Raw genomic sequence first — 25463 nt, forward strand, 5'->3', positions numbered from 1 at the left:
ATTGATAGATAGATCGAGTTATGGAGTTGTAGTAGTATTTGATTGATTGTGCTTTATTTGCTTGTCTACTACTTGTTTGCACTCTTGTAGGGATGATTGTTTACCGTGTAGGTACCTTGTAGGACGTATTGTACGGTAATTAGATACAACAGGTGCAAGAGGGAGGGATATTGTTTTATATTTGAGTAGTGGCTATCTAGAATGTCTCATCTTCCAGTCGCTCCACTCGTTGGATGATACTGGGACTTTGTTCGATTGGCAGGTCGTCTGTTGTGTCGTTGGCTCCGGCGGTGAAAAGCAAGTCTTCCACGATGCGTTTCGATGCTTCCTTGGCTGTTGTAGGGTACATTGATTAGCGTGTACTGCATGTATGAAAGGACAAGCCAAGTAAGATAGAAGACACGGGCAGGGGAACAAGTAGACTAACCAGGCGTCTTCATCAACCGACTCTGCGGAATGTGAAATTGCATCGTTTTAGGCGGACTCGGGCCCAAGTCTTCATCCCCGTCATCAAAGTCATCATCACTATCCCAAGCCGATCGTCTCACACCATTACCGCCGCCGCGCGCAGGAGTCAGCACACTTATCCCGGGCTTCGGAGTAATCCGCAGCCGATTCGCACTAGGTCTCCTCTTGCGGCCCGTATTCGGCGTTTCCACGCCCTTCATAGGAGACGAGAAGATCTCCGCATGCAATTTCGGGGCTTCCGGCTCCGGGCTGGAAATTGGAGAGTCATCGTACGCGTACTTCTTGCTCTGGTTTGTTGTCTTTGGTGTAACGGTAAACTTGGACCGGGACTCGTATCCGTATCCCTTTCCGAGAGGGGTGGCTTGCACACGGTATGTTTTGTCGGCCATCTGGTGCATGATTGGGTCTTCGGCGGGAGGGATGAATGGTGAGGAGGACATCGGGGTATGAGATTGGTTGTGGGAGTAGTCGTCGGTGTAGTGATGGGTTCTGGCGGAGGAGTATTTGGCTGGGGTGGTGGGGAGGTAGGGGTCGTTTTCGTCGTCATCATCGTCGCGGAAGCGGGTATCTGGGGTTGGGTGCGCGATGGACGAGGTGTCGTCGTCATTGGCAGCGTAGCGGTTGCCGTGGCCGGCGACACGAGGAGTGCTGTGGGAGGAAAGGCTGAGGGAAGTGAGCTCGATGTCGTCGGCTCGGTGGAGTTGGTGGTGGCTGTCGTCTTCGCCGACTGATTCGGTAACGGTTTGGTCTTCTTCGGCCGTCAGGTTGGTCGGTTCTTGGACGGTGGTTTCTCCTTCGGGTTTCTCCTCGTAACCCGAGAGAGAAACATTGGCGCTGGCTTCGAAGAATTGTTTCCAGAACTGGTGGGGAGTTAGAGTGCCTGCAGGGGTCGTTGTTGGGATATATGGGTAGATGATGTACCTTTGCGCCGTCCCAGACGTCGCGGGAGCTTTCTGCATATTGTTCGACCAGAGGGAGAATGTTGGTTGTGACGATGCGATGGGCTTGGCTAAAGTTGTGGTCGATCTCTGGTGAGGACTAAAGTTAGAGATGTATGCAGGAGCTATAACAAGTGATGTTGTTACCTTGAAGGGTCAGGGTGATGGACTGCTCGAGCTTCTCGAGCTCCTCTGTAAGCGTGAGGGGGCGCTGCGCCATGGAGGATGGGCGAGACATAATGACTGTCTAGTGTGTAGCGAATTGAACGCCGTTATTGACTGCACAGGCGCGCAAAGGCAATGCGAAAGTTGGAAGGTGTTGATGTTGATGTTGATGTTTTGATCGGGCGGAGGGGAAACGCGGGATGCCGGATCGGGTTGCAAGGTAGGGCAGCCGGATAAGGGCTGAGGCGGGTCACATGCGGCGGGCGGCGGGGAAAATGCACCCGGGTATCCGCCTGATCAAGCTGGAGGTGACGCCGACACTCACCTTACTACCGCTGCCTGCTGCTGTTCACTCAAATCTGTTTGGACGCGACTGAGGGTGTTTCGCCATGCCTACGCCGGTTGCCAAAGGTATGCTTGCTCTAAAGGGTCATTTCATTGTTTCCTTAATGCTTAAACAGCCCTGCTTCTGTTGTATTACTCGGGCGGTGTGCTTATCAGGAAAATGATCATGATCTATGAGCTGCTCGAGCCCGGCTCGATCCGCATCGTCTGTGCGATGATTTCATTGTAGTTTCTTTCTTTTTCCATGTGAAAGGGCTATTCTATGCAAGTGCTTTCAGCTCGGAAGCGGTGGTACTGACCTTTCAGGCATTATAATCACCGTGTCGGCGCTTGTCGCTGCAGGTATCGCGGTTTACGAATCGCCCCAGTTCCGACAATGGGTTAATACCTCACGACGGAAGATCGCCCTGGCGCTTCACCATCTTGGTGATGAGATCCATCCACAAGACGCAGCCGCTCTAAGGCAGGATATCTCGATGACGGAAGAGGTGGGCGCTGCGGCTGAGGAGCGACGGCGGTTAGCGGTGGAAGAGCTTCAGCGGCGACGCAGCGTGCTCGAAGCCCGTCGCAAGACTAGAGACGGAGCCCCAGCAAGCAGCTTTGACGCTCTGGTGGATGATAGTGGCCGGCTTTTGGATAGTCCAGAGCCTCCGGTGAATGATTCAATGGCGAACTCGACGGCGGTGGAAGTGACGACGTCGCAGCCTGTCCAACGCGGCAAGCAGACTGGAACGTCAACCCCTATGGCTGAAATAGATGGCTCAAACAATATCGGGAGTCGCCTACAGATTGCAATTCCGTCCCCTGGCTCTCATACCCCGTCGCTCGTTGAGTTCACACCTACGTCGGAAGCACCGGAAAGGCTTGCGACCTCGTTTCATTCCCAGTTTGATGAGGACGAACACTTTGTAGGATCGGATAGCTACCATCGTCCCGACACACCTGCATCTAGCCACACCGAAGATTATTCTCAGGTTATCTATGCTCATCCGGAGGATCATGCTGTCAATGGCACTGGGCGGGACCTGAGATCTCCATTTTCAGACCTATCCGACCTACACTCCGAGGGTCATCACGTTGAGCGCCCATCTACACCGTCTACTGCCGGTAGCTTCAGCCAAATCTATGAGTCTGCAGTGGATGGGTCTGAAGGCACGCTAAGCGACTTTGAGCGCTCCGGTGCAGCTACTCCGGCTAGCTGGTCCGAAGTTGGCAGCGTTATTAGCAACGACGAGCAGCATCATCATTTGTAGGCATGGGACTGGTTGAGTGATATTGAAGAAACTTTTGCTGGACGTATGATCATGGGTAGGCGATAGGGTGTTGAGTTTGCTTGGACTGGTTTTGCTTATTCGGGCGCAATGTGGCAATGGCCACCTGTACATATATTGCTTTTATGTTAGAAACACGGTAGCTTTGATCTATTGGGATTAAGATGTAACGGTGATCATCGTCGCCGAGGTTGGGGCACATCGGAGATACTTCCCACTCCTCATAAAGTGGCCGAGAGGCAAAGTACTGTTAGTGCTGATCGGCCGTCCCAGAGGGGAAAGAACCTCGGCTGTTCGGCTGGATTGGAGAACCACCGCATTTGCTCCCTTCATTATATCATCCTCCTCTCCCCTCTTCTGCTCCGCTTTCTTCTTATCCTTCTTGATCTCTTAGCATTATCTCTCTTCTCACAGGTACGTATATACTCATCGACTTGCTGTCACAGTTGCACCTTGCTCTGGAATACCAGATTGCGCCTGACAAACTCATCTCCGCTTTCATGCTATCAGCTTTCCCCAACCAATCCACCTTCCAGAAACTGACCCCTGAATCTTTCAACAGCTACACAGAACACCATGGCAGCAGATCGTCTAAACTCTATCCTCAGTCACCTGAAGCCATCGGGTAACAGCGGACTCACCGCAATGTAAGCACCAGACCGTTTCCGGCAAACAAACACCACTAACCAGCACCTCCAGCACCCAGAAGAACCCAGACGATGTGGTTATCACTCTCGCGCTGCGCACGCCCCTCGCAAAGGCTGTCAAAGGTGGATTCAAAGACACAGAGCTGGACTATATCCTCTATGCACTGTTGAAGGAAGTGCTCTCTAAATCCAAGATCGACCCCGCTCTGATTGAGGATGTGTGTCTGGGAAATGTGAGCGCCAACTTGTCCTGTCTATAGAAACCGGATTACTAACTCTTATACTATTAATGTAGGTCGGTGACGGCAAAGCAGCCTACCTCGTCCGCGCTGCCTCCCTCGCAGCCGGCATCCCTCACACAGCCGGTGGATCCTCCGTGAACCGCTTCTGCTCGTCTGGTCTAAAGGCCGTACAGGACATCGCGAACCAAATCCAGCTTGGTGCCATTGATGTTGGTATCGCTGTTGGTGCGGAGCTGATGTCCGTTGGTGGTGACCGGCTGCCGCGCCCGTTCAACGAGGAGGTCCTTCGCAACCAGGAAGCGGCGGACTGCATGCAGCCTATGGGACAGACTTCGGAGAATGTTGGTGCGGACTTCAACATCACGCGCGAGCAGCAGGATAAGTACGCTGCGGAATCGTTCCGTCGGGCGGAGGAGGCTCAGAAGGCGGGCTGGTTCGATGACGAGATCGTCCCCATTACCACAAAGGTTAAGGACCCGAAGACTGGGGAGGTGAAGCAGGTTACGTTGACCAAGGATGAGGGTATTCGTTATGGTACGACGCCAGAGTCTCTGGGCAAGATCCGTCCTGCTTTCCCGCAGTTCGGTAACCGGAGCACGGGAGGTAACTCTAGTCAGGTTACGGATGGTGGTAAGTTATCTTTGTGATGGTTGAGTTATAAGGGTTATACTGATGACGTGTGTCCAGCCGCCGCTGTTCTTCTCATGCGCCGCTCCAAGGCTATTGAGCTGAACCAGCCCATCCTGGCCAAGTTCTGCGGTGCAACCGTCGCGGGAGTGCCGCCCCGGATCATGGGTATTGGTCCCACCGCAGCTATCCCTAAGCTGCTGTCCCAGTTCAACTTGAACAAGGACGACATCGACATTTACGAGATTAACGAGGCTTTTGCTTCCATGGCTGTCTACTGTCTCAACAACCTGGGTCTGGAGCACGCCAAGGTGAACCCGCGCGGTGGTGCCATCGCCCTCGGCCACCCGCTGGGCGCAACGGGCGCACGCCAGATCTGTACGATCCTCAGTGAGGCGCGACGGACGAAGAAGAAGGTCCTGGTGACAAGTATGTGCATTGGCACGGGCCAGGGTATGGCTGGTCTGTTCGTGAACGAGCAGTTGTAGATGTCCAAAATATGGTATCATATCATGTCATTTCATGTCATTAAATGCTGGTATCGGAAAGGAGTATATACCAAGATGCTACGCAAATTCAGAAACTATACAAAGAACCACACTTGAACCACCATTCCTCAAGACCTCCCCTCCCCTTCTCTCTCCCTCGCCCTCTTCATCCTCTCCTCCGCCGCCTTAGCCAAAACCTCCCTCCGACTCTCTCCCCTTCCACCACCACTACCACCACCCCCACCAAGCACAAACTGCCCTCCAGTCCACCCCTTCTCATCAACCACCAACCCATGCTCCCTAACCCCCTCCCAATCCCCAGGATTATAGAAATCCTGCTCCCCAACGGTCCTCCCACTCTTCGTCCAATCCCCCCTCTCAACCTCCTTCTCAATCTGAGACGTCAAATCCCAGAAATCGCGATCATGCTCACTAAAAACACAATGCGCCAACTCATGACATAGCGTCTTCCGTATCGTGCGATAATCCCTATACCCATCATAAGCATCCGTCCTCAACCTCAACTCAATAACCTCGCCCTTATTCCGATTCAACCCCAACGTTCTCGACTCGCTCGTCGTATGCTCAGCCGGATCCATCTCCGTCAACAGCGGCACAGAGAACTTATGCTTCTGCATCGCGGACTTAATCCCGGGGTCGTCGCGGAGGCGCTCAAGAAACGTCAATGATTTAGAAGGGTTAGGAAGATGCGGGAGCGGAACACATCGGTGGAAAGTGTAGGAGCCGCTGCCGTTGGCGCTGTTAGAGAGAGTATGGATTTTGCTAACGTTGGAGGAGGTGCTGGAGGGAGTGGGTTTCGCGGCGTAGAGACGGTGCGCGCGATCGCGGGCTTCAGCGCGGGCTTTGAGTTCGGTGCCGTGCGTGTTGAGCGATTCGATGTCTCGTGGGGGTGTGCCCAGCAGGGTGAGTTTGAACTTGGGGGAGGTGAGGGGGAGGAGGTCTTGCAGGGGGGTTGGTGGGAATGGGTGTTTGAGCATTCCTGGGGAGGGAGAGATGAGGAGCTTTTGGTGGGTTGGAGGGATTTGCAATGTTGAGGAGATGAGCTCTGTTAGGTCTGTGAGGGTGCTTGTTGTTGGGAGGGTGAGGGGGTGGGAGGCGTTGCGGTGGTGGATTTGCAGGGTTAGGGTGTCCCCTGTTGGCGTTTCGGAGTCGGTCATGGTTGCTGGTGGATGCGTGAGGGTGGCGCGTGATATGAGGGGGTGTCTATGGAGGGAAGGAAGGTGACTTATATACAGAGAGGAAGAAGTGGTGATGATCTTCGATGGAGTTCGATCTTGTTTTGTCAGCGATAAGGCGATAAGCGTGGTTGGTTATATCACGTGGTGATAGGGCGATAAGGACTAGTCGATTAAGGTTAGTATGGTTTCACCTTTTTTTTACTGGTATGTAATGGCAGAGCCCCTGGTACTGGTGCCTCAGGTAGCGAGCAGATCGTCGCTGCTTAATTTCGGCTGGTCCGCGTTTGTTTGGCGTTGAGAGATGCTGTTTGGGATTGATCACCCCGCGGGTCATACTTTGATACAATTGTACTACGCCTGATTTAGCTCGTGCAGAATGTTGCAGAAAGATTGTATGACCACTAGATTGACTCTGCAGAACGCTGACTGTCCACAACGCCGCCTGTACCCTGAACTCCGATCCTTATATGATTATATACCAAGAATGACCATGACACCATCCGATGATGCACTTATGACAGTCGATAATAAGAAAACTACGCAGCCAAAATGGCTGGCTCACTCATACTGCCGGTCGTCCATTGCGGCCGGCACGTCCAGCACCCACTCTTCGAGTTCCGGATCCCACGTATGACTATCACATGTCAGTATGAGGCAACTCTCGGCTAAAGCAATTCACTCACTTGTGAAATTGCGTCTGGGTCAACGCTTTCTTTGTATACTCCTCTGTTAGCACTCCATCGTACCTGAAGGGCACCTTGGCTGGCACGCCCTCAAATGTCGATCTCCGCAGTGGGTATATATCGTGTGTCTGATATTTGTGCCCATTTTTGCACTCCCATTCTGTGGGCTTCTCGGCCGTCAGTCGACTCAGCCCTGTGATATCGATGTACAGCCCCGTGGTGATGTCGATCCAGCGCGCATCGATTATATTCAGTCCCATGCCGCGATCACGTTGACGCGCCCACGGGTTTATATCCAGGAGGTACCGGCGCTCGACGTCGGGGTCGGTCGTGGTATACTGTACAACAGTCTGGTTGAAGTGGTCGGCGAGATGGAACAATGTGGTATCCATGACTTGAGTGTCGATGTCCCAGTCCCAGGGCATGATCTGAAAAGAAAAAGGGTTAGACCGGCCGAAGCTAACCATGTCTGGTGCATCAGGAATAGCCCACCTTGCCATTCCACCACCATCCCAGCAATGTTCCATGCGCAATCCATGTTTCCAGTCCATTATCCTCGAAGAAGTTCAAATATGCTCGGATCATATGTGTCAATGTGATAGATCGCTCCGCGTCCGGAACCGGCTCCCCTTGGAAAAACCGCGAGTCATAGTGACCCAGGGTATCGTCACGACCTGGCTCATGAAAATATTTGAACTCGTCTGACTTGTTCAGCCCGTACTTCTGCCACAGCGGGTCTGGGTCATTGCGGTTGACGAAACTGCCGTGATTGCTCTGCCCTGCGGGGCTGGGGCGTGCTGTGGCCACCGCTGACCAGATCGCGCAGGCGAGGACGGCCAGCAGGCCCCGAGGGTTCATGTCCGGCGGCAGATGTCAACGTTGTATGTTTGAAAAGGGTTGTTGAATAGTTCGGGAGGTCAATCATGCCCCTGCTTGCATTCTGGACCGAGTAGGCGGTGGTTGGGTGAGTATGAGCAGTGATACGGTCGATGCGGGGGATCAGAACAGGGCTGCCAAGTCGTTGCTCGAATGCGTTATAGCCGCATACGTCGAACCATTCAAATCGCGTGGTGCATCGGACGAGAGAGAAAAAAGGCCACCGGTGCTAACAATGAGAGCAGCCAAGTAAGTGCCAGCCCGACTCGACACGCCAATCAGGCATGGACAAGACAGGGGGGGGGGAAGATAGACTGAGGGGGAAAGATACAAGGGAAAGAGAAGAGGAAGATCAGGAGAGAAAAGCACGGGGAACGGTTCTTGATAGTCCGACTAGGCAGGCTTCGAGAACCACACGAGCCCGCAAATCAAACCGGAAGATCCGACGAATCCGTTCAGTTCAACACGACGGGAAAAAAGCTTTGCACCTTTGGGGGAGAGGGAAATTTGGTTAAGGCCGAGGAAGAATAGAATCAAATACGACTCCGTACTAACGGGGTGACTTCAACCAGCCAAGCGGGGCGACATTTGAGAGATCCACTGAGGACCCTCATTAGATAGATTATTACATTGGCGCGTTGGGAATAGGCCTTGGACCCTTTCCGTGGATGACGCTCTGCAGGTCCGGATCGGCAAGGATAACAGCCATGACGACAGGGAGCTGGTTGGCTACTCTGAGAACGCCTGGCATGCCAATGCTCCATTCCCATGAGGACAAAGAGAGAGCTACTTGCGATACTTGGTAAGGAAAAGTGTCAGGATGGATGGTCTCCTCTCTTCGGAATCGCGAGAGTAATAGTTCCTAGGCAACCATTAAAGAATCCACCGAAAGGAGACGGCGCTCCATAATTGATTGATTGATTTTGGCCGAATTCAGGGCAGAAAGAGAAAAAAGAATCGGGTCTCGCGTGCCATCTTTCCCGACGTGTCTTTGGCTCTGTTTTTTCCTCCCTCCCTCCCCACTTATCTTCCTCCCAGGGATGTTACGGCTTACATACGGGAACGCCTTCCGTACCATCCGCTTACCGTATCACCAACCAGCATCAGCAAAGCAGCCAACTGATTCATAGGGCTCGTAATGTCCATTGTGTCTAGTCAGCACAGCACAGATGCAGGATGGCTTTGGCTAATTATCCGTGCCACGGTGACACCATCTTGAAAATCTCCCCATTGTGTTTTAGTGTCCGTGTCCCTCCTTTCCCTGCAAGCAGGGCAACTCGGAGGTCGGACGGCTGGTTCTCAGACGATGGCCTGCAGTGTTTGAACCCCCCCTAAAGCACAAGGGGGGGTACTGTGTTGGCACGAATCATACATAGAATTCCGCTCCTGCTATGAGGCCAAGACAGAAGGATGCTGAGGCCAAGAGACATATTAATAATGTCCAGCGAGATCGATACATCATGCACCTTGTAGGGCAGACAAATGCCCTACAAGTACGCCCTGCATTATCGACCAAACAACTACTGGATAGTACACAATCATCGAAGCTAACAATCCTTGCACTGACTCGAGTCAGGTCCTTCTATGTACATGCTTACGAGCATACCTCCCTCTAACTTCTAACATCTATCCGCCCCCAAATAAAAAATCTCTCCAAACGATGGAATGAGTACTAGACTCCGCTACCGGGGTATATGTCAGAATCTTATCGCGCTCCTGAAACAGTCGGGTTGCTTCCAGAGAGTTACAACAAAAGTTGATGGTCAGTGGTAAATAGTACATACCACCATCGTACAACATCCGTACACCCACCCCTAACTCCCAATACCGTAACGAACTGCCCCTTATTCGGAAGAACCAAGGTTGCTTTCCACCATCAGGTTAGGTTAACCCCCCCTGGACTTTCTGACTAGTCATCCCCACAGAAATGCTACTTTAGCCTTGATGGCCGAACCCAAGCACTACCAATTCGCTCATTCTCTCCGACGCATCTGAGCGGAAGGGAACAGGACCCTGCCAATCTCGGAGCTATCAATTTATTCCGTGCAGGTATTGGTTGTTGCCTATCTACAAGGGGAGAAAGAGGAGGGGAGTGTTCACCACTTCTAATTTGACCGACCTATCAGGTATTCAACTAATTTGGATGCTGAGACTTGTTCAAAAGAAATATGCCAAGGAGCATGTACTAGTCGGACAGGTCTGTCTGCCAAGGGGTGGGAGTAATTGGTGGCATCCGGTGATTCCGCTCGAACTCGTTTTTTATGGATCGTTTTGGGGGGGGGGATCAGACCTTCATGCCGGTCACTTGACTAGTCTGTCTTCGGCTATGCCAAGCCTACTGCTGGGTCACATGATGATATTCAGGGTCTTGGGTTTCTTTCGGTAATTTCATAAGTTAAATTTTCCCGCTTACCAATGTTTTATGTTCATTCATTACTGCATAGCCGAACTATATGCAAACCAGGCATATACACTCTCAACTTCAAGTTCATTCTTCCCCCATCAGCGACTGTAACCTGGCCATCTGCCAATATTCACCCTCAAGGTGCATCAACTTCCCGTGACTACCTCTTTCTACAATCTGTCCATGCTTGAATACTAAGATCTCATCAGCATCGACAATCGTCTTTAGTCGATGGGCAATAGCGATGACCGTTCGCCCTTTCATCACACGCTGAACTGTCCTCTGGACTAGTTCCTCTGAGGCGGAGTCCAGGGCAGAGGTTGCCTCATCAAGTAGGCTGAGAAGTGTCAAAATCTACTGATCAAACGCTTTCTACAATAAGGGGCACTTACAGAATCTTTGGCTGACATAGAAGCGCCTTCGCGATTGCCATGCGCTGGCGCTGCCCCCCAGACAGGGTCGATCCGTTTGCCATGATGGGAGTGCTTAAACCTTGAGGGAGTGATAGCTGACGCAAGAAACAAAATAATCAGAATTTGTAACAAGGCGATAGGAAGAATTGAAAGAGCCTACCACAAAATCGGCTAACCCAACGTCCTTTAGAGCGGCCAAAACCTCGGCGTCTGATACAACCTGCTCGCCACTTTGCAGGCAGTCGCGCAGGTCTTCACCAATAAGACAAGGGTTTTGGTCGACCAGTGCTAGATACCCTCGGTAACTGTCGAGGTCATATTGTTCAATGGACATATCATCTAGTGCTATTGCGCCAGATTCGCTGGTATAGAAGCGCTCCAGCAAATTTATCACTGAACTCTTCCCGCTGCCTGTAGCACCAACAAGAGCAATAAAGGCACCCGCTGGCACGTCGAGACTGACATCGTTCAAGGCTACTCGAGATTGATGGCTTGGATATTTGAAAGTGACGCGTCGCAGCGAAACGTTTGCGGTGATACTTGGCACATCAGCGTTGCCCTTATTCAATTTCCTGTAGGCGGCTGACGATATTCCGGCCCGCATCAGCTTCTCCAGTCGAGCAGCAGCAGCTTCAGAGCCTACGATGTCAGGAGCATGGGCGAATAGCACGGACGCAGACTGTGATCCCCACATTGTAGCTGCAAAGCAGATGAAGAACTGCTGGACATTGTATTCGCCAGTCGCGATTAGATGTGTACCGCCGTACCAGAAAACGAAAGCGATGCTCATCACGCGGAGGGAAGTGGTGCACGCATATGTCGCGGCAAACATGAGCCAGTATTTGCTTTGGCTGTCTCGATGGCTTTCATTTTCGAACGATGCGCTGATGGTCTTTTGCAGACCAAGGACTGTTACAGTCTTGATGGCAGATAGGGCTTCATGTGCAATGGCGACAGCACCAGTATCACGCGTGATGTGCTTTTGTACCTGCGCCACAGTATGGTATTGCATGAAGCTGGAAAAAACTACTAATGGGACCGTTGCTGTCGCAGCAAGACCAAGCTTCCACCCAAAGATACATCCGATGGTAATTCCGGTCGCGAGCATCACAATGCTTTCAGCCACAAGCCCCAGTGATGTTCCCGAAATACCAGTCACTTGCCGAGGTCCAGATGCAAGGAAGCTGACCAATGCACCAATCGAGTTGTCCTTGTCCTGGAAGAAGGGCAGATCGTTCACAATCAATTGCTTAAACAACTGCGAGCGGGCTCGGAGAACCAACTGTGATGCGGACACGGCAAAGCAGTATCCCCGTACGGAATAAACCACAAATGCGATAATACCGAGGGTAAGATACATAGAAGCCCAAAATTGAACATTATGCCCACCGGTACTGAGGCCAGAATCGATCATTGACATGATCCCGTTACCGAAGAAGATTGCTTGAACCGGATATGTTATTCCAGCTAAAACGCTGAAACTCAGGCCAGCGACTGTGTAAGGCAGTTCTGGTCTATTGAGACCCCAAACATGCCTAACACTGCTACTGGACGACCGTACTGCTAACTGACCGTCTTCTGGTATATTCACCATATCGAGATTGACCAAGGTATTTTTGAGATGTTCTTCCTGAGTGCTCAACGAATGAGGCTTTTGACTGATAAGCCTGTCGTCATTTGATCGCTGGGATGATTCAAGTGCCTGATGCCTCACTAATTCTCGGTACATTGCAGATGTACTCAACAACTCTGCATGGGAGCCTTGGTCAAGAATTTGGCCTTCCTTCATGACGATGATCTTGTCAGCATTCTGGACTGTCGACAGCCGATGGGCTATTATCATGGTAGTTCGTCCTGAGGCAGCTTTTTCCAGCGCCTCCTGCACTGCCTTTTCACAGAGACTGTCGAGCGTAGCCGTGGCCTCATCCAACAGTAATACTGCTGGTTGGGAGACAATTGCGCGGGCAATAGCAATACGCTGTTTCTGGCCTCCTGAGAGATTCGATCCATGTGCCCCAACCATGGTATTGTACTCCTCGGGCAGACTCGCAACAAACTCGTGAATGTGGGCAACTTTGGCCGCCTCGATTACGAGCTTTCGTATCGCGTTTGCCTCCAAACCCTGCATTACAGAATCAGCATTCAAGACTCAGAGGCAAAAGATAGTCGTGAAGCACCTCAGCTGCAGCTTTGGGAAGCCCATATGCGATGTTGTCAAGTATTGATGCACGGAACAAAGTGACGTCCTGACCGACGTACCCAATATGGGACCTTAGCCACGAGACATTCATGGTATCAATTGGCTCGCCATCCAGCATAATCCTACCACTGTGTGGATGGTACAGTCGTTCCAAAAGTGCGAATATGGTTGATTTTCCTGACCCGGATGGTCCCACAAACGCTACAGTGTGCCCGGCAGGCGCAACGAAATTGACGCCTTTTAGGACCTCCCCTTCAGGCCGTGAAGGATACGTAAAGCGTATGTCTTCGAAAACAATATCCCCTCTGACCTGACTGTGCGTCACCCCGGTACCTACAGAAGGATCTATGGGCGATTCCCGCTCAATGACTGAGAAGACACGGCTGGCGGCCGCATTGGCCTGTGTGATATTGACAATGGATGGCAATGCTTGGCTTAGCATTCCTCCTGCAACGGCCATTGCATACAGAATAGTCAAAACTTCCGAAATAGTGCAACGCCCTTGGCGGAGGAGATAATCAGCCTGCCAGAACTTGACAGTTGTCAGCAGGGACTCATCTGATTGTCGCAGAAATACCGAAAGGAAAGACGGTATACATACACCCAAACCATTCGCCCAGTGCATAACCATAAAAGACCCCGCAACAAGCATCCCAAAAATGAAGCGCTCCCGAAAGTCTAACTCAGCTGGACGTCGCAACGCCTCGTAATACCTTTTGCCATACCTTTCCTGGCTCCGATAAGCAATGACACTCCTCATAGCGCTGAGCACTTCCTGGGCCAGATTATCTGCTCTGACGTACTGAGCCAGACCCCTTCGCTGTGTTACACTCAAGGAACCCCCCAACACCCCGATGAGTGTAAGCAGGGCTATGGGCTGAGAGATCATTATGCCTGCAAAGCGCCCATTCTGGATGAATGCACAAACAATAGCAACCACAAAGCCAGACAGCCCAGAAATCAACTCACCAACTTTCTGCGAGATACCAGCTTGGATCAGTTTCATATCCTGATCCATATGAGACGTCAACTCTCCAATTCCGACTACGTCGAAATAAGCCATATTCTGCCGCAAAGCCGAAGCGAGGTATTTCTGCTGAAGCTGGCGCGATATTTTCCCCCCAATAATGTTGAAGCCAAACGTGCTGATAGCGGTTGTGACCAGAGACCCGATTGCTGCGCTGTTGCGTCAGATGGTGGCAGATAACGGATTATGCAGATCTACCTACCGATATACACCAAGTAGAGCGCGAGGCGCTGAACACGATCTCGAATCTCATCCGGTGCATTGTTGTCTCCGGTGATGAATTCGCGTGCAAAGTTCCCGTACACAACGGTTACTAGAGGCATTGCTGCGCCCGCGGCTATTGCGCAGCACACTGATAGGAACAGCATACATAGCTGGGATGCGTTGGCGCTTCGGTAAATGGTGAAAACATTGGCGGTGCTGCGCTCTATATGGATTTGAGACTGGATAATTTCTGCCGTTGGTATTGTGTCAGCAGTGGGCTGAATAACCTTGAGTGGGATCCCCTGGCTGGACATGCTTAGGCGTAGCTCTGTCCCAAGGCGCGGAACCAAGGGCGAATGTTCCGGGGCGACCGGTCCATTTATAGGGACTAAGATGCGATCGACTAAGATGGATTGGACTAAGATGCGATTGCTACGTGGTCACGGCACTCTCATAGTTCTTTCCATATTCAGACCCACTGGTCTCAAGCTTCTCGTACTAACTAATCTGCTTGACATACATCATTCTTTCTCATCCAGCTTCAGCAACGCTACCAACTGTCTATGAATAACTGCCCACGCGCCCGGTCGAGTCTTGAACAAAAGCCAATAATCACCCGCAGCATCCTTCCCAATGATCCTGACTACGTTCCGGGTTGGGTACCCCTGACAAGTCTCAATGTCGTTGATATACGACGGTCTACCTAGAGCATGTGGCCGTTCGCTCAGAGGCACTCCCAGGGCCACCACGGCAGCCGAAAAGTCCAGCTCGAAATACCTGGCCTTGTGCTGATTCGTGCATGCCATAAATAGCAAATTGGCATCTCCGACAACTGGTGGTGTCCGAGTGAACGATGCCCTCTGCATGGATGTCATGGCTTGAACTTGTTCCTTTGTCCGGTGCTCCATGAGGGCTTTACGGTTTTTGGACGCCACATATGCGAGGCTAGCATCCTGAATAACCTGGCCTGCAACTAGCAGCGTGTAGGAATAGAAAAAAGCGTTACCAATGAACCCCGCGCCGCCAGTTGGGAACCACTCCTCAAAAAGCGCCCATACGTTGAAGACGTTCATGACCATGATGGTTCGATCTGGCGCCGGATTCAGAGCTGTGACAATAGTCCTCACCCACCACGCCATAACGACATCACCTTCACTCAGAAAGGGCGCCTTGTCCTCATTATCGGAGCTCATCGCAGCAAGCTCTTTCCTAGCGGATTCCTTCAGCCGTTCCACGCATAGTCTTGGTAGGCGAATGGGATGTTCCTCCTCTTGCTGATACCAGAACAGCTCCCATAGATACCGCAGCCCAAACATCACAAGGCTAAGTCCGCTAAGAGCGCGGTCAAATTTACTATAAGGCTTCACCGGGGCTTCTGTACCCAGTGTGCGCAGAGGATCATGTTCGAAAGGGATGAAAGGCGGTACTTCGTCTTCTCGACCCCGCAGAACAGCTATCCACGCGTTGAAGAATGTTGACCTCGCAATAGCATCGAACAGAGTATGAACATAGCTAATTGTCACCAGAGTCGCGTCCTGGAAGACAGATACATGGATATGAAGTTGTGGCCGGTCGGTGTATATCCAGTCAGCCAGCTTGCGAGGACTATCCGCATGGCGGACAATGGGAGCGAAGACAGCAGGCGAAGGCGAGAGAACCGATTGATCTTGGCCTGATTTTGGTAGCTGTCTACCGAGTTCGTGCTCGGAGATGCGCAACCCATACTCGGTGGTGGTAAAGTTGTATGCGGGCCGCGCTTTGGTATATTCAGCGGGAATGTGGTATTCGAGGCGATTTTGGTCCTGAAATGGAAAGAGAATTAGCCTCGTTGATTCTGGAAGGACCTGGTTTGATCTTCACAGCCATACATTCAGGCGCAGACGAGCTCCCATTTGTTTCCAGTCTCCAATCTCCGTCAAACGTGCCAGAGCAGCATCGAGCTTGGAGGCGTCCAGTACGTCGTCAAAACGGAAGGTGAAATCATGGCAGAGATGACGGAGATAGTCCAGGTCATCCCAGTACCGTAGAGGGACAACCTTGTCAGTGGTCACAGTTGCTGGCCGGGAACGACTGAAGTTCGAAAAGAAATACATCATGGTGTTGGGCTATCGTGCAAGGTGAGGGCCAAAGAAGAAAGGGGGATGGGGCTACATAGAAAGAGAGGCATGTCAAGGACCCCCAGTCTCTCTACTTTTCTGCACGACCTGTCATCTTCATCTTCATCTTCATCTCCGTTATGGGAGTCACGCATGCCAACCGGGAACGGGAGAGTAGGGCAGGAGCAATGCTCGGAGTTCCACAGGAGGGGAAGCAAACACATGCGCTCCGTCCCGTTCTCAATTATCCAATCGATCTAACTTGATCCATTTGAAGGCAGGGAGAATGTGACGAAAAGATAATTTCATCCAGCATGATCATGCACCTCAGCCGCACGCCCCACTCGCCCCCGCAGAGCAGGATCCTCCTCGAGATACTTGCACGCCCACTGAAGAGCCCGTCCCAATCTACTAAGTCTCACAGCATACCTACCAAGAACCAATGATACTCAGGAAGTGCCTCACGATTCAAATCTGGTCCATCCTTCGCAGTCCCACTACTACCTAACCTTCAGCCCTTCAGCCCTGGCCTATGCTACGGAGCACCTACCAAATCAATCCAACTATAGACAGACACCGTTATGATCCCGACCAAGGAAGCGGAGCAAATACTTAGTAGTCTGCAAGTGCAGACACTCTCCAGTCTCCAAATCCACTAGGCCGACTTCCAAATTATAGTCTGCTCAATCAAATCCCGGGCCACCCGACAGACAAACAAACCAGTATGTGTGCTACGTATCTCGTGCGGCATGTCTCGACTCTCGAGGTTCCTTGTTGTCATCGAGTTAAGTGCTATCAATCACACCCCGGAACTAGTATCCGGTCGCTTGAGTAAGGGCCAATTACCGAGTATATACCAGTAATATCCAGCTGCATTATGCCCCGTCAGCTCGGCTAATTATTCAAGACAAATTGGTGGCAACTATAGTTGGGCCTTGTCTCACGCTTTTTCAAGTATGTCTCATTCACGCACGATACTTTGATAGGATCCGTCACAATTCGTGAGTATTATCTCTTTCCGATGTTCAATATTCTTGGTCGTGCTGCACCGTTTCTGCATGTGCTTTGAAAAAGTCTATTTCTTGTAGAATCCTTACGGTTATGTAAGTTTATCTTAAAGTTTGGCCACATGTTGGCACTTGGCAGTACTGGTAAAAAAAGAAAGCTCATCTTAAGTTTGGCCACGTGTTGGCACTTGGCAGTACTGGTGATAAGAATAAAGAAACTTCCTACAGCGTTTAAAGTTGCGCTGCTACCATGCTGCAAGGACATACTGGTAAATGGTCGAAGTTTAAAAAGTACTTCAGATGTAGTAAATACTGTTCAAGATAGCGCTGCCAAACAATAAACATGATTTCACAATCTAGATATCGCCACAAAGTCTCTGTTCACATGGTTTTTACAGTCTTATTCAGAAAAATAGACGCATGTGATCGATCCCGTGGCTGCGATCACCTCCTTGCGGCTTCTTCAGGCGTGGGCCCGACTCGCCTGCAAATAGCGCCCAAGGGCCATCATGGGAAAATAATGCCGATAGTAGTCGTAGCCCAGATAGAAATGATTGGGAAATCCTGTTCCCGTGTAGACCGCTTCGGGCCAGGAAGCTCCAATGCCCTTTTCTGGCTGTTGTGAACATACCAGCCACCGGATCCCACGCTCAATAGCAGGGTCAGTGAGGGGAAGGTGGGCCAATAGTCCCATTAGCGCCCATGCAGTCTGTGATGGAGTTGATTGCTGCTGCAGCTGAGTGCCTGTTGTTTGGTAGGATAGTAGCGGTTCGCCCCAACCGCCGTCGTCATTTTGTTTGGATTTTAGCCATTGTAACGCTGGCGCTACTAGCCCACTGACTCGCTTGTCATCTTCCATGTAGTAAGCCAATCCGCACAGTGCATGAGACGTCCCATAGACGTAATTACACCCCCATCGTCCGAACCAGGCTCCGTTGGCCTCTTGTGTGGATGCAAGATATGTGATCCCCCGAGTGCATGCATGCCGTAAAATTGGAGAAAGGAGGGGCCTTTTCAATTCACGTCTCATCATCAATCCGAAGGCTTCCAGAATCCGCCCAGTAATATCGGCACAGGAGGTGTCACACAAGCTGTCCATATCACTGAAGGGAATTTTGTTGAGGAACAGCTTATCATTCTCCACGTCAAAGGCAGCCCAGCCGCCATCAGTGTTCTGCATGCCTAGGATCCATGTTGCAGCTGCAATCACAGAGTCCGAAGCGACGGATTGAGGATCCTGCTTCAGCTGAGCCAGAATGATGGCCGCGGTGTCGTCCACATCGGGATAGTGGCTATTGTCGTACTCGAAGCTAAACCCTCCGGGGGCTAGCTTAGGGCGGTAGACCCGCCAGTCCCCGCAGGGCTTCAGCAATTGACGATTCCGGATCCAAGTGATGGCCTGCTGGAGGACGTGCTTATCGGGCGACATGGCATCGCAGAGCCCGATCGACATCAGAGCTGTGTCCCACACGGGAGAAACACATGCTTGGATTCGTTTGCCCTTTTCGTCTTCCCAAGCAAATTTTTCCAATGCCTGAATTCCAAGGCGGACTGGAGGGTCATCCAGCTCGTAGCCCTCTAGCACGAACGCATAAATACTGGCATGCATCGGAGGAAAGATCCCAGCCCAGTCACCAGTGGGCTCCTGGCGCTCGAGGATCCACTGTAGGCATTTTCGTCGGGCGTATGATCGGAGCAATGGGACGGCACGGAGACCGTTCAGGTAGTAAAGCAAGTTATCCACGACACTAAATGCAAGTCCAGCAAAGTCTCCCTGGCGCAGCAGATCCCGGAGTGATGCGCCATACGGCACCATTTTGTCCGTCGGATCGAGCCATAACTCATCTAGGTAGTCCTCCGGTAGCGCGTACACGGGCCGATGGTGGCAGATAATCAGCAGCGGGGCAATGGTTCCTCGGGCCCAGGACGCCAAAGTGTACATGTTGATTGGACAACTGGAAGGCAAAAGAATTAGCTCCACGGGCAGCTGGGGCACTGCATCCCATGGAAACAATCCGAAGGTTGCCAGGAAGATGCGAGTGAAAACGCGAACTTTTTCAGCGCCGCCCGCTTTGAGAACAAATGCGCGGGCTTGTTGCATGACCGGCATGTCTGGACTCGCCCCCAGCAACTTGAGTGCTAAGTAGGCTTCAGTCGTGGTCGATACGTCACCGGGATACTCAGGTGCTAGGCCCCACGAGCCATCGCAGTTCTGCTGTGATAGTATATGGCGGCAGTAAGCCGCATTATCGGCTTTCAAGTCTAGACCCAAAGCGTGTCGAAGGAAGATGTATTCGGCCGTGATAGTGACATTGGACCTCAACTCCCCGCACCAATGTCCATCGGAGCGTATCGAATCAAGAGCATAATCGTTGGCAAGCTTGAGAGTATGCTCTACATCGGAAGTAAGTTGCTCTTTCCCAGATGTTACCCATTCTTCGTGGCCCTCTTTTCTTGAGGTCATCATCACAAAGTCGTAGTTTGTTTCAAGAGTGAAAGTAGGGATTATGAAGTTGTTGTAGTCAAATTCGTAGTAGCAGATAAATGCCTGGGAGACAGCATGAAGAATTGGTTCATATCGGATCTCTGGACCTGCGGTAAGGAGACAATATGCATATTTATAATAGTCGAGTGGCACGTTTAGCGTATCCCAGTAGTAGCATGGAAATTGGTGGGTCGCATATTAGGGCACAGCTTCCCTTTTTCGCCCTCCTTGTTCCCCCTGTTGACCACTACTCCTTCGTTAAAGAACCCAGGCCTGCTCACATGCAATGCAACATTCAGACCCTTGATAGGCTAGTCATATGAGCATGACTAACTAACTATTACCCAGGGTAAATGCCTTCTGTCAGCATATGGGCCCTACTTTGTCCTTGCTTCGTCACCATGCAGGATGTCCAAAGGACGATTTCAAACATGACAGCACTCCTGCTACCCAGACTCTTCTACCCAGATAGTCTTCGTCTGGCTTTGGCTGTGGTTGCTCTTGGTGCCACGATTACCCTCTTGGTAAATAAATACTACCGGAGCCGAAGATTGCGACGGTTAGAACAACTTCAAGGCTGCCAGAAGCCGCCCAACGAAAGCGACCGCTTCTGGTATGACATCTTCGGAATTGTTAAGTCAATCGAGTTGGCATACCATTTTCGCCGCCGAACATCTCTCTCGTACACAAATACACTCTTCGAAGAATATGGGGAGACATATGTCTCCAATGTCTTGGGATTTCGGCTTCTATTTACCTGTAACGCGGTTAATATCAAGCATCTGCTTTCCACGGCATTTGTCGACTTCGATAGTTCTCCCTTGCGGAGGCCTTTGTTTGAGCCAATCACACCGCATGGAATATTCACCCTTGACGGTGCGGGCTGGAAGACAAGCCGGGAACAGTTGCGAAGTCGGCTCTCCAACCTTCGTAAGGCCATCGATCTTAGCCTGTGTGAGCAGCACTTCCAAGCATTTCTTCGGCACGTCCCTCCGGATGGACAATCCTTCGATATCCAGTCCTGCGCGTTTGGTCTGTCTCTAGACATGCAGACCTTGTTCTCTTTAGGAGAGTCTATTGATGCTCTCAGCTTCACCCAATCTCGAGAGAAGAAGCAATTTTTCGAGGACCTTCTTCTCGTTAAGAATAGAATCGTGCAAGATGGCTTCCGTGGCCCGCTGCGACACTTGGTGCCCAAGCGAAGCTTTCTAAAGGCTTGCAAGAACGCACGAGAATATGTGATGACCTGCGTTATTAGAGGATTGGAAAGACAAGGCGGAGCAGACAAGGAGGCAGAACAGTGGTCTATGGTCAAATCACAAATTGATATAGATGAAGCACCACAGCTTGCTGATCAAGCTTTAAGTATCCTACTCGCAAATGACAGCATGAGCACGACACTCTCGGGACTTTTCTATTGCCTTGCCCAGAACGAGCGTGTGGTGCATAGGCTGCGAGCAAGCATCATTGACTCCATTGGATTAAACCCTCCGACATGGGGACAGCTCGGGACACTGCATTATGTCCGCTGGGTCCTTCAAGAAGGTTCGACCCCTCTTTTGGCCATCTGAGTTCTACTATGCACTAACATAATATTCCAGCGATGAGACTGTTTCCCCCAGTTGTTTTGAACGCGAGAGTGGCAAACAAGAATTCAACCTTGCCAACTGGAGGTGGGGCCCATGGTGACGCGCCGATTCTTGTCATGGAAGGAGACATCGTGGTTTTTTCCACCTGGGCTAGGCATCGTTTAGGGCAGGATTTTGGCGAGGATCCTGGGGAGTTTCGTCCAGAACGATGGGAACAACTAAGTGGAGATATGGCTGGCTATATTCCGTTCAACAAGGGTCCTAGAATCTGCCCCGGCCGTGAGTCCCTTTCAGTTATGGTGATTCCCAGGATGCACTCGCTAACACAAGAGCAGAGCATTATGCTATGATTGTTCTCACGTACATTGTGGCCCGCATATTCCAAACCTTCTCGACCGTGTCAGATTATAATACTAAGCCGTGGACGGAACGGATTAGCATGACTTTTGAGAACGAGAATGGGGTGCTAGTTGGGCTTAGCTAGGCTTCCTCATGCATGTGTAGTCAGTTTTGAACAATGGCCTTTGGCTGGTGAGAAACAGGGATAGTGAACGAGAGCTGTTGTATATAATGTACTTTTGCTCAAAGACAGCAAGGCTGGTCAGAAGCGATGGATTGCTGGATGCAAATAGGGAGGACCTCAAAAGCTCGTCAGGTGACTCCGTGATTGACTAGGCTAAAAGACAACTATATAAATGGCACCAAGATGCTGGAATTGACATGCGAAAACCGGCACAAATATCACGCTGAAAATATCAGTAAGGCCACTTTGCAACCCCTGCTAGGCAGTCACGACTGTTGCGCAGCTATATCACAACTCTAAGCGTCTTTCTTCAGTCCACCTTCGATTGTCCCGAATACAGGAAACATTTTCCTCATCATCAAATCCTATCAAAGCAATTAGCCCATTATTGATGCTAAGTAGAGACTCTGCAACAAGCAATAAAAGGATACTTACCACACCCCATTGCGGCAATAACCACAATGCCCATTTCGCAGTGACAGCGCCTCCACCAACCCACAGCTTTCCTGACACCTTTCTCTCCACTGCCTGAACCACCTTAGACGCATATGCGTACCTATCAACGCCACTATCTTGCAAGCTTCCATCTCCCATTTTCTGAATAGCATCCTCTGCTCCGATGTAGTATGAGGTCTCTGGGACTTGGCGTTGTACGTAATTGTCGAAGAACTTAGTCTTCACACCACCAGTCATGAGAGTGATGGTGCGAACACCCAGCGGAGCCAGCTCCATACGCCAAGTCTCACTGGCGCTCATAAACGCCGCTTTCGAGGAATTGTACATGCCTTGAGTGAGGTACATTAGTCAGGGGATGCCATGTCTGGGACTAAAGGGGAGGGTTGGACTTACTCATAAAGACAAACGGAAGATCTCCATTCACTGATGTGTTGTTCACAACACAGCCTTTGGACCTGATCAGTAGAGGAGCAAAGGCCTGTGTCACGGCGAAAGGCGCCCAGAAGTTCAAGTCGAATAGCTTTTTGCCCTCCTCGATTGAGGTATCCATGGCGGGGAGGATAATACTGCTTCCACTATTGTTTACCAGAACGTCAAGCTTGCCGCCAGTGGCTTTGGTCACCTTCTCCACTGCATTGGTGATGGAATTCGAATCCAGCACATCCAGGGTGAGGATGGTAGCGTTGGGAGAGTTGGTGAGTGTTTTGGGGGCCTTTGACGGGGTGCGCACAGTGACAAAGACATGGTAACGGTGATCGTGGAAGGTCTCAGCCAGTGCAGCTCCGATGCCTCCATCGGAGCAGCCTGTGATGAGGACGGTCTTTCGGTCTATGGACATGGTGCGGATTCTGAAGGAGTAAAAATGAATCAGGCTTGTCTGGTAGTTAGAGAAAGAACAGAAACTCACCATGAGAGACAAGTTCAGGGGGGGGGGAATTTATCTTATTTCCAACTTCCCAAGAAGGATACTAGTATAGTAGAACTGGTATCACCAAAGTATACCAAGGCCGTGACTATACCGGAATTGGCAAATGATATTAGGAAAGTAGCGACACGCCATCGGTTCCTGTCAGCATCACCAGCTGACAAACCAACCATAAAAAGCCCCCATTCACCCTCTTCAAGTTCCTGTTCGGGTAAATGATATCAAGACTCCGAATATCATCCTACTCTAATTTCGTGATTTCAAACCATCGCCCAGCATCTCGACCGAGCTCCCTGTTCTATGTTCTACTAAATCGCGCATACAACCTGAGCTATCTCAACCCAATCATGCACTTTATCATATCAACGGATAACAAAAAGCCCGACAGAAGCACCCGTCGACTCATCCGAAGCCATGTAATGCAGGGCATAAACAAAGGGCGGCCTCGATACGACCGACGGAAAAAGCCCAACCCCATACAACAGGATCAGATTCCATCGCCACAATCAGCAGAAGTATATCAGGACCCCAACCTCATCCCATCGACTAGTAAACTAGTAGTGGGGCCTGATCCGTCATTTGCTCAATTCGCTGTCCAAGTGGATTCCCGTACCTTCGCTGATATACTACAATGCAGGTCTTCCCTACCCTAACCCCCTCTTTCAATTGCGTAGCTAACGCGAATACCATGTAGTCGCCAAACTATCAATGCAAATGTTCTTCCCCTTGGGATTCTTGATTGAGTTCGACTATAGGGATAAATCCTGGTTCCACGACTCTATCCGCTCCGATGCCGCCTATCTGCATCTCACCGTATCCGCATCGGAAGTCTTCATGGGCTCAGTCCACGGTCGACAACATTCCGACGAACTCCTTTCCAATCGCAGGACCATGCTCCATTTTACAAAGGGCGTGCAGATCCTCCGCGAGAGACTAACGGGCGTCGATCTCCAGACCAAAATCTCCGATTTCACCGTACGCACTGTGCTGATGCTGGCCATGACAGCGCATCTGATGGGCGAATCCGAGGTCGCACAGAAACATATGGAGGGGATTCGAACGATCATGGATCTTCGAGGTGGTCTGCGCTTATTCGAGAGCCAGAAGATTTTCATCGAGCTGTTCAGGTAAGCAAAGCCACTTACCTCCCTATAACATCCAGCCCATTACATTGATTGACCATTACCAGATGGGACCTAGGCCTCGCCCTCCAAAACAACACCACACCCATATTCTTCAGAGACACCTTCCTCGAACCACTTACCCCATTCCCCACCATCTTCAACCCAACCCCTACCCAAACCAACCACCCCCAACTCCACCTAGACCCAACCCTAAAGACAACCTTCCACGTCCTCCAAAACTTCTGCACCCTAATCAACACAAGCATCACCGAGACCCCCCAACGCCGCCTTACCCCAGATATCATCCCCTCTACTCTCTCTTCCGTAATGTACCGTCTTCTTCCAATGCCCTTCCCCCCGAACAGCAACAACGAAACCTTCCGTCTAGGTCTCCTCACCTTCTGCCATCATACCTTCCTCCAGTGGCAAGACAAGACATTGCCTTTTGAATTCTTCCCTGCTTCGTATCAACCTCATCTCTTGTCGTTCATGGAAAAATGCCAGCACCCTCTTGATGATGCTGGGGAGGGGCAGGTGGAGGATTCCCCGGAACTCATTCTCTGGCTATTGATGGTCGGGATCCTTGCATTGCCGCCGCTGCCAGCATTTCAGGGGACGGATCTCTGGTTGAGAGGATGTTTGCGGGAATGGTTGGAGAGAGTGGGGATCAGGACGTGGGGAGAGTTGCGAGAGATCATGAAGAGGCTTTTGTGGGTGGATTTGATGCATGATCTGGCTGGGGAGGGTGTGTTTGGTGATGTGCTGAAGGTATAAGTAGTGCTGATAGTAGTTTCATTCGGTGTATATAGTATTGGCGGGAGGTATACTGTTATTCAGTCGTAGTATTCACAATGATTTGAGGTTGGGTGGGGGGGGGGGGGGGGGGGGTGGCAGTAATCTATACACCTTCATTGGGAAGAAGTGGGGTGAATTGGACTGGTGTACCACTGTCGATGTATTTGTGGCGCTCCCACTTACGATAGTAGTAACAACTATATTGGCAGCAATTTCAACTTTACTGGGCCCATACTGTGTAACACGAAGAAGCAGAAAATCAACCA

The 25463-nt window shown here is 51.1% G+C and overlaps 10 protein-coding genes across 10 annotated transcripts; 4 read left to right on the plus strand and 6 right to left on the minus strand.

Moving 5' to 3' along the window:
- Nucleotides 1–191: 191 nt before the first annotated feature.
- Nucleotides 192–1714, minus strand: BO83DRAFT_375473 (DASH complex subunit ASK1). The gene is made up of 4 exons (XM_025530464.1): nt 1554–1714; nt 1390–1496; nt 428–1328; nt 192–333 (listed from the first exon to the last, which is right to left on the minus strand). Exons 1-4 carry the CDS (start codon nt 1642–1644, stop codon nt 197–199), a joined length of 1236 nt encoding a protein of 411 aa, XP_025391685.1. The 5' UTR covers nt 1645–1714; the 3' UTR covers nt 192–196.
- A 209-nt stretch (nt 1715–1923) lies between these two features.
- BO83DRAFT_375474 (uncharacterized protein) lies at nt 1924–3394 on the plus strand. The gene has a single exon (XM_025530465.1). It carries the CDS (start codon nt 2393–2395, stop codon nt 3167–3169), a length of 777 nt encoding a protein of 258 aa, XP_025391686.1. The 5' UTR covers nt 1924–2392; the 3' UTR covers nt 3170–3394.
- A 120-nt stretch (nt 3395–3514) lies between these two features.
- Nucleotides 3515–5360, plus strand: kat1 (putative 3-ketoacyl-CoA ketothiolase (Kat1)). The gene is made up of 5 exons (XM_025526416.1): nt 3515–3601; nt 3750–3834; nt 3887–4067; nt 4130–4706; nt 4764–5360. The coding sequence occupies exons 2-5, from the start codon at nt 3764–3766 to the stop codon at nt 5189–5191; spliced, it is 1257 nt and encodes a 418-aa protein (XP_025391687.1). The 5' UTR covers nt 3515–3601; nt 3750–3763; the 3' UTR covers nt 5192–5360.
- On the minus strand, nt 5210–6369 carry BO83DRAFT_354403 (putative zinc metalloproteinase; the record flags this gene model as incomplete). The annotated part of the gene is made up of 1 exon (XM_025529103.1): nt 5210–6369. One exon carries the CDS (start codon nt 6367–6369, stop codon nt 5320–5322), a length of 1050 nt encoding a protein of 349 aa, XP_025391688.1. The 3' UTR covers nt 5210–5319.
- Nucleotides 6370–6948: 579 nt separating this feature from the next.
- BO83DRAFT_385670 (putative mannosylphosphate transferase (Mnn4)) lies at nt 6949–7931 on the minus strand (the record flags this gene model as incomplete). Its single annotated transcript, XM_025532629.1, has 3 exons — nt 6949–7024; nt 7074–7501; nt 7566–7931. 3 exons carry the CDS (start codon nt 7929–7931, stop codon nt 6949–6951), a joined length of 870 nt encoding a protein of 289 aa, XP_025391689.1.
- A 2506-nt stretch (nt 7932–10437) lies between these two features.
- On the minus strand, nt 10438–14511 carry BO83DRAFT_457658 (ABC transporter ATP-binding protein; the record flags this gene model as incomplete). The annotated part of the gene is made up of 5 exons (XM_025537106.1): nt 10438–10690; nt 10746–10861; nt 10927–12888; nt 12944–14142; nt 14196–14511. 5 exons carry the CDS (start codon nt 14509–14511, stop codon nt 10438–10440), a joined length of 3846 nt encoding a protein of 1281 aa, XP_025391690.1.
- A 178-nt stretch (nt 14512–14689) lies between these two features.
- On the minus strand, nt 14690–19764 carry BO83DRAFT_405815 (squalene cyclase; the record flags this gene model as incomplete). The annotated part of the gene is made up of 3 exons (XM_025533839.1): nt 14690–15999; nt 16066–16302; nt 17881–19764. The coding sequence occupies 3 exons, from the start codon at nt 19762–19764 to the stop codon at nt 14719–14721; spliced, it is 3402 nt and encodes a 1133-aa protein (XP_025391691.1). The 3' UTR covers nt 14690–14718.
- A 422-nt stretch (nt 19765–20186) lies between these two features.
- On the plus strand, nt 20187–21858 carry BO83DRAFT_405816 (cytochrome P450 oxidoreductase/alkane hydroxylase; the record flags this gene model as incomplete). Its single annotated transcript, XM_025533840.1, has 3 exons — nt 20187–21330; nt 21408–21653; nt 21710–21858. The coding sequence occupies 3 exons, from the start codon at nt 20187–20189 to the stop codon at nt 21856–21858; spliced, it is 1539 nt and encodes a 512-aa protein (XP_025391692.1).
- Nucleotides 21859–22193: 335 nt separating this feature from the next.
- BO83DRAFT_434643 (short-chain dehydrogenase/reductase) lies at nt 22194–23212 on the minus strand (the record flags this gene model as incomplete). The annotated part of the gene is made up of 3 exons (XM_025535814.1): nt 22747–23212; nt 22333–22682; nt 22194–22262 (listed from the first exon to the last, which is right to left on the minus strand). Exons 1-3 carry the CDS (start codon nt 23189–23191, stop codon nt 22194–22196), a joined length of 864 nt encoding a protein of 287 aa, XP_025391693.1. The 5' UTR covers nt 23192–23212.
- A 303-nt stretch (nt 23213–23515) lies between these two features.
- On the plus strand, nt 23516–25233 carry BO83DRAFT_414531 (uncharacterized protein). The gene is made up of 3 exons (XM_025534575.1): nt 23516–23911; nt 23973–24405; nt 24468–25233. The coding sequence occupies exons 1-3, from the start codon at nt 23626–23628 to the stop codon at nt 25174–25176; spliced, it is 1428 nt and encodes a 475-aa protein (XP_025391694.1). The 5' UTR covers nt 23516–23625; the 3' UTR covers nt 25177–25233.
- The last annotated feature ends 230 nt before the right edge of the window (nt 25234–25463 follow it).

The sequence above is a fragment of the Aspergillus eucalypticola genome (genome assembly GCF_003184535.1).
Source record: "Aspergillus eucalypticola CBS 122712 chromosome Unknown BO83scaffold_4, whole genome shotgun sequence".
Classification (NCBI taxonomy): Eukaryota; Fungi; Ascomycota; class Eurotiomycetes; order Eurotiales; family Aspergillaceae; genus Aspergillus; species Aspergillus eucalypticola.